We start from the raw sequence: 12,910 nt of genomic DNA, 5'->3' as shown, positions 1-12,910 counted from the left end.
CCCCCCCCTCCCCGTACTACCTTTGCGGACCACCAGGTGTCTACAGTCTCCAGATTGGGAACTACTGCCCGAAAAAAATGGTACCACAATCCAATGACTAGAATCATAAAATTAGTGGAAGAATAAAAGAATACAATTACATATACACACAGTAATTAATCAAACAGGAAAACTAGAGACCATAAAAGCAAACTTATTGATGGAATTTAGAGGAAAGAAAAGGATTTATTTTTCTGAATACTTATATGAGAAACAGGAAAATGTCACAATCGTCTACTTTTTATGAATCATCAGAGGCATTAAACTGTATCTATTTATCGTACATACATTTACAATTGAGTAAAATTGGGCAGCAAAACAGGTATTAAATGTTCAGTTTATGATTAGTAGTCTATTCAACCAGCTGTCACAAATATTTACAGCACACCTGTCAACAGGCTAAGGTGAGTAAATAGTTTATGAATAAAAGCCTATAAAGTCAGGTAAATACATATATAAATCCATAATTTATTTATATATAAATAAATACATTTCCTTTACTAGTTACATCTGCAATCAGTTGAAAACAGATCATAAGTTTTATCATTTTCCATGGGTGAAAGCTTCTTCCACATGGTACGTGAAGGAGTAGAAATTTCTGTTCAACTAATCAATCAACTCATCAACAAGTTAATAAAGTAGAATCTACATAGTAACTGAGGATGCGCAATGGCCCAGTGGTTAGGGCAGCGGACTCGCGGTTTCAATTCCCAGACCAGGCGTTGTGAGTGTTTATTGAGTGAAAACACCTAAGGCTCCACGAGGCTCCGGCAGGGGATGGTGGCGAACCCTGCTGTACTCTTCCACCACAACTTTCTCTCACTCTTACTTCCTGTTTCTGTGGTACCTGTAATTCAAAGGGTCAGCCTTGTCACACTGTGTCATGCTGAATATCCCCGAGAACTACGTTGAGGGGTACACGTGTCTGTGGAGTGCTCAGCCACTTGCACGTTAATTTCACGAGCAGGCTGTTCCGTTGATCGGATCAACTGGAACCCTCGACGTCATAAGCGACGGAGTGCCAACAACAACATAGTAACTCAACCAGTTAAATGTAGTAGCCAAACATCTCACAAATTACATTCTACTCTCTTAAAAAGTGAAAGACATACCAAATTATGTAATTGATATACTCTTCCCACAAAAATTTGTGAATTTACACCTATGTTGAAAATCAGTCTGATTCAAATTCAACCAGGGAGGGGGAGGTTAATTAAATACTATATTGATGTTGATACAATCACCTATAACCCTACCATAAAACTCATGGCCAACAACAATAACAAGTAAATTATAATCAGCAAAAGAGGATATGATATACAATAACTTTTGATTATATATATATCAGTTGAATAAAACTAAAACATGGACTGGTTTTCGTGTTTTTTATTATGGTATTTTAACATTAAAAAAATCATTTTGTAATGCTCTTAAAATTAATTTAGTGCTTTCATACATAGTATAGTCATCAGATTTCAAATGTGTAGTAGAGTTCTTGACAACTTTAGAACCTCTTAGAACACTCCAACAAACTGAATTTTTAGAATACCTTTTTGACCAATCCACATGCTCTTAACCATCATGGTTTGCCAAGCATACTGATATTCTGTAATTTGTTTATATTTATATACTAGAGATAGTTTATAATCCACATCATTAACTGGTTGTTATATTATTGCTGCTATTTCTGTTCAGAACAGGTTTGAACATCTTAATAAACTGTTTTTCTTTTTATCTTTCTTCCAACCTCACTTGTGTTATGTAGTTTGTGGAAAGGAAAAATTAGAAATATTTTCAGACTACATGTCTGTATATGTTCGCTCAATGGAATTTGGCGAACATTGGTGTTTTGGATTTGTTGTCTGTAGACTCATAAGCATTCTGAAAATGCATTCCCTGTCTTGTCTATATATAAATCCTCACAATTCGGGCATTTAATACAGCAGATCGAATTTCTGCTTTTGCAGTTCATATCTGCATTTGTGAAAATCTGTCCATTTTTTTGTTCTAATGGATCTACCCGTATACATGTATTGATATGTTCTACATCTGTTATCATTACACTTAGATACTGTGAATGTTTTACCCTGTTTGTTCATGTTGAATTTTGCATTTGCTAACAGTTTCTTTAGGTTATGTGGTTGCCTTTTGCTTAAGATAAGTGTTTGATCAGTTATTATGTTTTTTTAATTTTTCACTTTGTTTTATGATTGGCAAATTTGTTTTGATGATGTTAAAAATGTGTTGGTGATGCAAATGTGTGTTACTAGAAATGGTATTATGTTTCTTCAATGGGTTCGTCTTTATCGTGTTGCTCCAAGATGTCCTATAGGTATCTCTTTTGCTCGTAGTATGCTATTTTCTATAAGTAGGAGAGGGTAATTTTGCTTGAGCAGAAATCTTTTGAGTTCTATAAGTTGTGTGTTTCTGGTATTTGAACCATCGACTATAGAACATATTTTCCTAGCAAGGCAGTGTGGGATGTTGCATTTTGTATGTTGGGCAGTATGATTTGAAATTTAGGTACTGGTGTGTATCTGTGCTTTTGTAATAAATATCAGTTCTGATTGTAGTATTGTTTTTAACTGCGAGGAATTATATATAGGCAAGACAGGGAATGTATTATCGGAATGCTCAAGAGTCCACAGACAACAAATCGGGAACACCATGTTTGCCAAATTCCATTGAGCAAACATAGAGAGACATGTGGTCAGAAAATGTTTCTAATTTTTCCTTTCCACAAACTATCTAACACAAGTGAGGTTGGAAGAAAGATAAAAGAAAAATGGCATATTAAAATGTTCAAACCTGTTCTGAATGGAAATAACAGCAATAATATAACCAGTTAATGATGTGGATTAAAAAATATCTCTAGCATATTCAGGAGAAATGCCACTAAGCATTTAGTCCAGCACGCTAGCAATTCTGCTACCTCATCTCCTTAGAGCCAGAATTGAAAACAAAGAGCATTTCTACCAGCTCACCATTCTGGATTGGTGCTTTTTATCAACCCCAAAAAGATGAAAGGCAAAGCTGATCTTGGTAGGATTAAAAGAGAGCATAGATATTTGGAATAAATATTGTGAGCCAATCAATCCAACACTGATAATCACTACCTTGCTAAATGTAATGGTTGTAAACAAGTATTACTGTTATACAAGCGATGTTGTTCGTTTTCAGGCTTTCCTGAAAAGAGTAAATATCTTGCCAGGAAAAAGGTAAGGATTGGAAGCAGGAAGAGCATCTGGCCATAGAAAGTTTGCCTCAACAAATCCTGTCTAATCCATGCAAGCATGGAAAAGTGGATGTATAATGGCAATAGCAATGGTGGTGGTGGTGGTGGTATACTCTATGTAGGTGATCATCCAGTGCCTTTAACAATTTCACCCCCAACTAGGAAATGAAGGATCCACAACTACCACTAATCTCACACAATCAGTTGAGATGTGAAGTGACCAAATAGATGAGGTTATTTTTGGAATTTCAATTTTTCAGCATGCAGAATCTGAGATTATTGTGCATTTGATTATATAGAATCAAGAAAAAATATCAGCAACTATTGCATCTTAGATCAGATACTTGTTTTACTTCAAAAGGAATGAAGTCATAATATTTGGTTTAGACCTGTCAAAGTGATCAATACCTGTGTTTCTATAAGTAATATCATTCCACAATTTCTATTTCACATCTGATCAGGAATAGACCAGTGGACAAAAGTCAACTTTGATAGTGTGCTCTCAATGACTAATCTATCGCGGAAGACTTAAACTGATTAATCAGAGTGGATAAAGTACAGAAAGAAGACAGAAAACATGGTAAAGTGAGGTCAAATGAAAAACAGGAAGATCTTTTCAGCTTGGCTGCCAAATTTTGAAACTTCAAAGTTCATTGAAAATTTTAAAATTTGGTACATTAATGTAGTTTTCCAAGATGAATCTCAGGAGATATTTCACTTTTCCAGAAAATGTTTTTAAAAAAGTTATAGAAGTTTAAAGTTTGATCATTTTCACCCAGTCAGAAAACAGGATTTGGAAGCTGTGTTTTTTGTATGACAGCATGTGTTGTCAGCTGTAAACAAATCAAATTCTGCTTTACACACACCACATCACCCTTCATAGCTTTTTTATTTTCTGGAATTTTCAGAAAATGTTTGTGGATTTGTATTCTACACACAGGGGTTCATGTGATTATCCAAAAATAAAACAAAAAGTTTTTGGTGCATGATTTAAGGCCGATTCCACCTCAATGAGTGGAATATATTTGTCAACACATGCTTTCTTGAAGACGAGGTTTTTATGCTTGGCTTGTTACTATGGAAACAGGCATGATTGTGTCTGTGGCTTTAAAAGCTAGTAACTCTTTATTTACTGATTTATTGCAAAGATGAATTCCAAAGCAATGGTTCACATATAAAACCATATCATTACACCAAATATGAAATCAATTTGAGCAGGAATTTAAGAGAATGGAAATTGGTAGCCAAACAGAAAAGATCCAAATAGAATCCTAGACCTCTATATATTAATGGTAAGCAAGCTGTACCCAACCTAAATCACACAGATTGGCATTGGTGACAGTCCTATATCAAAATGAAATATTTGGACAGACAGATGGCTGTTTAGTTGGACAGGCTGGAGTAAGAAGGTGCATCCTGTCAGAGAGACTTAAGCTATTTGGAAGTAGGGGAAATGCTTGATGTGATCCAATATTTTTAAGATAATCAAGCATGAGTGAAAAAGAAGATATTTTGCTATTAATTAAAGGAAATCAAGTGTCAAGTGTAAAAGGAGCACCAAGTAGAATCCAGTTCAAAGTTTTTGGTACATATTGTTTTTTAGGTAAGCATTGAATGTGTAATTTAAAAAGAGAAGCTCGCCTTTAACCTTGTTATGCTTGAAAGAAAGCTTCAAAAGAAAGTCACTTAATAAGGGATTTCTAAGACACTAAGAGAACTGCCACCTACAACCTTATCAACGATGTACCGTATACTAAGCCCCAGATGTGAAAGCAAATGAAAAAATATGGGACCCAAGAATTCTCCTTGTTATATATGACATTGAGAAGGAATTTTATGGTTGATGTAGAAAAGACCAGATGGACAAGAATATAAATCATACATTAATTAAATAATAATGGCAGCCTGTCTACAGCATATTTAAAAATAGTATCCCACCTGACTGAGGTAAATGCTTTCTTTACAAACAGCTTGACACTGACTTTTATTTATGAACTCTGACAAATAAGTTAGCATGCTGTATGAACAGTAGTTTCACAGCCGGATGGAGTTCCAAAACAACTAAATGAGCAGAAAGGAAAGAATTGTAGAGGCCATGACATAAGGGTGGAGTGCAACATTTGTGGCTAAATAACGGTATACACTGCCAACAGCAATGGGATAGCTATCCCCACTGAATTTTATTAAGCAAGAAATGTCTATGCATTTCTTAGTATGATCTGAAAGAATAATCTTGATAAATTTAGTCATACAAGGAATAAAATGGGTTTGGAAGTGTTTGGTGATGAAAAGATTATGTCACAGACTCCTTTCTTGCTGACTGAGATGGATTCAGAACCAGGCAATGGTGTATTGGGTGGCCTATATCAGGTGACAAAGGAGAAAGCTTAGACTGAAGTCATTCTCAGGAGGACATATCTGCAGGGAATGAAGAGGTGGCCAAATGAAAGAAGCTGCACTGCATATTTACATTTTAATCCAACAGTTTGTTAATGATGGCAGATTTAAGCATTTTGCTCATGATATCAGAAAAGGGTTTGGCAAGCGGACCAGTAGAGGTTGAACTGTGAAAAATGATAAGTTTAGGTTTTTGCCTCATAAGGTCTGTGAAGGGAATAGAAACAGATGTCGCCAAGCTCTCATATCAGTGGAATCATGAGCCATATCCAGTAAGGAGGCTAAGGATTCTGCCAAGAGGGTACAAGCTGATTGGGGGCCTCTAAGGACCAACTTGGCATTCTGTTCACTGTTGACCAAGAGACAAGAAAAATCAGAGATATCCAGTGGACTACTCTTGTTGGAGTGAGAAACTAATACTGAATCTGTTGGCTGATGTAAAATTCATATGTCCAGTTTACTACAATGGCTGCTTGGCAACATTTGATAGCAATACATGAAAGATGAAATAACTTAAATATGACCTGTTTCTAATTTAGGCACAAACTCATCAATTTTAGCAAGGATGGGGTTTAGTTGTAGTTGACTGATTCTTTATTTTATTGACCCAAAAGTATGAAAGACAAAGTACACTTCTGCTTGAATTGAAATCAGAACGTGAAAAGCTGGAAGAAATACTACAAGATATTTTGTCTGAAACTCTAAAGTTGTGCCAATCTACCATTTGTCACTTAATGGTTTCAAATTTTAGCACAGGACCAGTAATTTCAGGGGAGTGAGTTAGTCAATTTCATCAATCCCATTACTTAACTGGTACTTATTTTAATGCCCTCGTAAAGACAAAAAGCAAAGCTGACCTCTGCAGAATTTTAACCCAGAACATACAGTCAGAAGAAATGCCACCAAGCATTTTGTTTAGAGCACTAACAATTCTTCAAGCTTGACACCATCCCTTATCACATAATGGCAATAGATACTTTTCAATCTAGTACTATTTCCAGGTAAGAGTACTATTTAATCGTAGAATCAGAATTCGGAAACTGACAGATATAAAATAGCTGTGATAATGACTACTGCTCCGTAAGTACATGAATGGCAAAACAAAAAAGGTGTGCTTTTCACTCACAACCCAACCAAGTCAAACAAAAGTGCATTCAACACTGGCAACAATCGCAAGTATTGCAAAGGACAGTATTAGACTGAACAATTAAGATGTGGCTAGAGGTCTAAAGTTACTGTGAAAATTGAAGAAAGTGAAAGTGATATTGTTAATAAGGGGAAGAGGAGGTTATAAAAATGACCATCAATTTATTTTAAACTTGTATATTTCCGCACCAAAAAGTAGATTGACTGAAAATACAGGGGGAGCTGCTGATAATAACCAAAATTAATGGGTCCCAAACATGCTCTGCATATTGTTATATCTTCTGCTTAATGTTATCAGCCAGTTATTCTTATCTAAGAAGCTCTATCGCAATAAGCGGCTTCCATGTGTCGGCTTCTGATGTGTCGTCAAAGCAGTTACAATGAACTATAGATTGTTTGTAGCAGAAGTTAAAAACGCATGTTATATTGAGTGTAACAACAGAAGCTAAAATGTAAGGTATGATGTTATTAGCCTAAGCTGAGCGCCTATATTGGTATGAAGCCAAAGCAGTAGAAATGTATATGTAGCGTATGCGTAGATGAAATAAACGGTTAAAATATGCGATTAAGGATGTATAGCGATAATAAATGTAAGACAAAGTAATAAATGGTATAAGAGTTTAAAATATATAAGAATAGCTATGTGCGTATTTATTAAAAATAGCTTTTCACTGGCTAATTGTGTATGAAAACATCCACACACGGCTCGTGTCTTATTTGTCAGGCCAGTCTAAAATCCTACGTGGTCTTCACGTCCCTAGCGACAAGATATTCAATTTCCATTAATTTGCTGTGAGACAGTGATGTGTACGCTAGTCTGTGTGCATATGTAAATTCGACCACATGTGAGAAAATTTGTATATCATCAGAGAGGGGAACAAATATCAGACGTATATATATATATATATATATATATATATATATACACACACATACGTTTGTTTTATATTTAGTGTTTGGTTTACAAAATAGGAGATCGGTCAAAGTTTATGCTATTTCAACAGCAACGCCTCAAAACAACAAAACAATACAATTAAAGCAAATATACTGAAGAAAACTTCAGTCACGATATACAAATTAATGTAAAAGAAAAATAATAAATAACTACATTCTAAAGGATTAAAATACAAACACAAACCAGCAACGGGAGAACTTCTATAGGGTTGCTCGACTTGCTAAAAATAGCAGCCAAGTGTTCCTCAACTCACACGCTACGGTCTTAAGAAAGAAAAAACACACTGGATAATGCAGTACTAAATACATTATGTCAGGAAAAAAAAAAGAGGGGGTGGTTGTGGTTGGAACCCTTTGATCAAAGGTGTGCACGATGAGGCCCAATCTGGTACCTGACAACATGAACACTACTTGTTTCTAAATCCTTATACATTTGCACGCAGTTTCTCAACAATGATGGTAAGTTGGTCACAGCTAGAAATATTAAGTAGATGGATGATTTCCTCTATAAAGCAAAGCTGTGTGTGTGTGTACGTGCGTCTATCACCGTGGTTGCCCAACAATAATATCAAATCTGAGGTGAACTATGTGTGCCACATAACTACTTTAGGCCTATGACGCAACAGTTTGGTGAACATTTTAAGATACTGTATGACGCAACAGTTTGGTGAACATTTTAAGATACTGTATCAAGGATTATGATTCAACGCGGTAAAAATAAATACTTTGGGAAGAGATTTGGATATTTTTTCTAACAGGCCGAGCGACCACACAGAAGTATCATCGTTGGCACTTGCATGCAACATCAAGTGTGTTAAAATACTGCATATTTCAGTTTGCAATAAGACACAGATTAACACAGTTAAACATTCTAAACATGTGCTTAGGGCAACAAGGGAAGAAAACACTACAGCTGTTGTTATTTTTGTTTGTTTTTTTTGTTTTTTTGCGTTTTTGTCCCCTGCCCCTCGGTACCGGGTCTATGTAAATGATAGACAATGACACAGTATTTCTTTTTTATGAATAATAAAATATTGGAAATATGCATTATTTGTAAGTAAAATCATTGGCTTATATTGGTTGCTGCAATTTGAACTTAAATAGCAGGTATATTTAATGTATTTGTGAGGATCATGCCTGGAAAAAGAAAACTGAATTTTTAATCTAGTTAGTACTTGACATTCAACACTTTGCCATAACAGTTTATCAATCAAATAGCAAAAAGATCAATAGGGCACAGTTATTGAGTTGTGCAAAGGGCAACGGTTAACTTTAATTAGGCTCTGTTTGCAGAACTAAATGTAAAATACGTCGCGTAATTGACATCACACAATTAAACAGTAGCACATAGACTGACAGAAATCACTATAAGCGGCTTGTGACATCCGATACCATAAACTTATGATTAAAATGATACAAGATATCGATCAATTGAAATTCAAACAAAACATCAACAGCCTTGACCTCACCAGTGTGAAGGCCTTCAAAGATCTGGGGAATATCCTACCTTACTCATCTGTCAATAAGAATAATTTCTGACGTTGGAATACGCCAGAAATTTACCATGAAAGAATAGTTGATTATATCCACACCAGTAGTTGACTGGTACTTTATTTTATCGACTTCGAAAGGAAGAAAAACAAAGCTAAGCTCGGCACGATATGAACTTAGAAAGTAAACGGCCGCAACTAAAAGCTGTAAGGCATTTCGTCTGACGCTCTACTGATTCTGCCAATCCACAATAATGGTTTCTGATTTAGACACAAGCCCAACAATTATTGACTTCATCGATAGCAGTACTTGACTGGTACTTTATTTTATTGACTCTGAAAGGGTGAAAGGCAAAGCTGACCTCTGTGAAATCTGAATTTGGAGTGTAAAAAGCCGGAACATACAGTAAAGAGCACTTTCCTTAAGCTCTATCGACCAGACAAGTAGCATTTAGTTATCCAAGGGTTAAATTATTTCCCAAAGGTAAACTATTAGTTGAAAAACAACTTTTACTAGCTACAGACATAGCACACTCATTCAAATATATAATTATTATGAATATAAACATCTGCTACAGTAATTTAAAATTCTATCAAATACACCTTCCATACCGCATAACAATCTATTATACGAACTACACTATGCATATATGCTAATTACGTGTAAAAATCATTAAGTGATCAATTAATGTCGAAGGGATAGTTATAGATAATGTTATGCGTATGTACTTTTAGACAAGGTAAATACCTCAGCGATTTATGATCTAATGGCACATACGTATATAAACATACACACACACACACGCACAAATAATAATAAACCTAGAGCCAATGAGGGTTCCTCTAAGTAGTCACTAGGCTAACTAGAAATAGCGCCTTAATCTTCCTCAAATCATACATTAATGTCTTGAAAATATGGATATTCGGAATCTACATAATAAATACTATATGCATAGAAAATTTCATTAAAAAATATTCATTTTTCTGAAAGTTATTATCTTCCAAAGTCTGGTGGGTACAACTCTGTAGTTATGCCGAAAATATTTACACTATTTAATTGTATTTTTAGATAACACGGTGTCAGAGGCAAAAAGAACATTATTGCGACTCGAATGGATTTGAACATACATTTCCTCAATCAGTACCATTTCTTATAGACAATCTACACATAAAACTTATTTAATCAATATTTGATTTCTACAGCAAGCATATCCATATACATAATTGTTATTTATATACTTCATACTTGTAAATACGTGGTAAATAATAAAAAAATCCTTTTAATAATGATTTTGATACAGAGAATTATTCCACTCAAAATAATGTAAACAATATGAATGTACGTTCGCCTAGTCTGTATTTAGAGTTTGCATATGTATATATATATGTGTGTGTGTGTGAGAGAGAGAGAGAGAGAGAAACAGAGAAGGGGGAAAGAGAGAGAGAGAGAAATAATGATAAAAACAAGTTTATATTTGTTCCTACGTACGTTTCACCATTATAAGCTCTTTGGAACTATGTTGTATATTCAAAGTGCAATTAGATGCTTAAAACCACAGGTGATCATCAGGAGAACACGTTATGTGGCCTGCGTGTTTTTGTACCTTGTTTATCATTTTGTTTACGTTTTTTTGCAACGTCATGTACCCAGATATGTATCTATATGTACATGTAGATGAAGGTATGTACATATATATGCATATACTCATATATTGTTTATATATATATATATATATATATATATATATATATATATATATATATATATACGGTAATCTTCAAGTTTAGGGGATAAAAAAATAAATAAAAATATTCAAGGGAAGTAACTGAACGTCTTACCAGTATTCTCCGTACATCTCTGTTTATAAATAAATCACACACGTGATTTGATTGACGTTAGGGTGTGATTTATTTATAAACAGCTAGAAGAAAACGGATAATACTGGTAAGTCGTTCAGTTATATCCCTTGAATATTTTTTTTAATTTTTTTTATCCCCCTAAACTTGAAGATTACCTATATATATATATATATATATATATATAAGACGGACAGAGAGAGAGCACGTTGTTTTTGTTTATCTTGTAATAGAAAGGAATAGACAGAAGTGCTCAATCCACTTGTGGTTAGAAGTATGTGTGCGTGAATTGAGCAGAAATGCATATCCGGATTATATTTGATAGCACAAAAGTTTTCGTTTACGTCCGGACATGTAATACTGTTTACATTATGACATGTATTATTAATAACATTAACGTTGAACACCGTCTAACGACACTTTCCCAGATCAAGGCCATCACTAAAGGTGGCTATGAGGAAACATATATGCAATTCTGTCTCCGTGTGTGATATCATAGGTGAAAGATAAAACAAAATAAATACAAGACCACTCTTATTCGCTAAAGGTCCAGATGGATTATATGTAATCTGAACCTTTTTCCCTCCTTATTATTATTTTTTTCTTTTTCTTTTTTACGGAATTAAACGTTTTAGGCTATGGAGATTCCGATTCTGAAAAAAAATTTTCAAAAATTCGCTAAATATATTCAAAAATTCGCTATATATTAATACACAAAGTGTGTCAAGTGTCCGTAGAAATTTAATGTTTTTTTTTCTGCATTGGTGTGTTGTGAAAGTGTACTAAAATTTGTAGTGTAAGTTTGTGTGCTGTGAGCGAGATTTCGACTTTCCAAAGGCCTCTACTGTAAAAATATCACTTCACCTCGTACATTATTTCATTTTACAAATTGCACAGGTACAACCGGAACCTTTGGTTCCAACGAACCAAAGGTAGTCAGCTTAGCCAACACATTTTAAATTAAATAAACATTAAATGAAATACAGGTACCTGTACATTACTACAAATGAGGCCAGTTTATTACCAATATTGTACTGTGCAAGGTACCAGTTAACTGGTCTGGCAGCGACAGGAATTTGGAGTTCCTACTTGTAAATTAATACAAATTGACCAGTTTATTACCAATGTTGTACTGTGCAAGGTACCAGTTAACTGGTCTGGCAGCCACAGGAATTTGGAGTTCCTACTTGTAAATTAGTACAGATTATAAGAGGTTCCATTATTGTCTGGAAAGTTGGTGTTTTACCTGTATCAACTGATTTTACCGACCCATTTCATCACTTATTTCCTCATACGATAGTATTTTGTCTGTGTGTGTGTGTGTGCATGTGTAACAAGATAAATTCAAGCACAAACACAAGCCGTTTTACTGTTGCTAAGATGACAGCGTGAACTAGAAAACAATATCTGAGATACGGAGAAAGGAAAATGAGCATGATATTTTCACTTACCTGAGGTAATAAAATTGGTTCTTTCGATATCTCAATACCATAATGTACCGACTTGAGTTCGTCGATATCGAGAAAGGCAATAACAACAGCTACATCAAATAAAATGAGGAAAAATAGTCTAGTCGCGACGTGCGGTAATATAGATATGTTGATATTCGAAGCCATAACTGACGAAATACGTGACTGCTTGCGTGTTGTTTATAAAAAGTGGATCTTCAAAAGTGGAACGATATCGGTGTTAGCGTAAAAATGTCAACAGCCGATTTAAATGTCTTGATGGAACAAGGGAATGGAATGTATGTGAGCCATTGCTGATATATATATATAAATATACATATATA

At 34.6% G+C, this 12,910-nt stretch overlaps 1 protein-coding gene and 1 long non-coding RNA gene across 3 annotated transcripts in view; one reads left to right on the top strand and one right to left on the bottom strand.

The window, feature by feature from the left end:
- The window catches only part of LOC106880789 (protein OS-9), an 86,931-nt gene extending 74,088 nt beyond the window's left edge, over positions 1 to 12,843 (bottom strand). Inside the window, exon 1 of one of the 2 annotated variants that reach the window (XM_052966226.1) lies at positions 12,570 to 12,843. In XM_052966226.1, coding sequence (XP_052822186.1) covers positions 12,570 to 12,734 — 165 coding nt within the window. In that variant the 5' untranslated portion in view covers positions 12,735 to 12,843. Of the gene's footprint in view, positions 1 to 9,278; positions 9,303 to 12,569 lie in introns of those variants that run through there. The other variant, XM_052966227.1, reaches the window with a different exon arrangement.
- Positions 7,833 to 10,549, top strand: LOC128247301 (uncharacterized). Its single transcript, XR_008263673.1, has 2 exons — positions 7,833 to 9,745; positions 10,331 to 10,549. It is a non-coding gene; the product is annotated as an uncharacterized LOC128247301 (long non-coding RNA).
- Positions 12,844 to 12,910: the final 67 nt, after the last annotated feature.

Source organism: Octopus bimaculoides, chromosome 3, assembly GCF_001194135.2.
Source record: "Octopus bimaculoides isolate UCB-OBI-ISO-001 chromosome 3, ASM119413v2, whole genome shotgun sequence".
NCBI classification, from domain to species: domain Eukaryota; kingdom Metazoa; phylum Mollusca; class Cephalopoda; order Octopoda; family Octopodidae; genus Octopus; species Octopus bimaculoides.
This window is presented reverse-complemented; position numbering and strand designations above follow the sequence as displayed.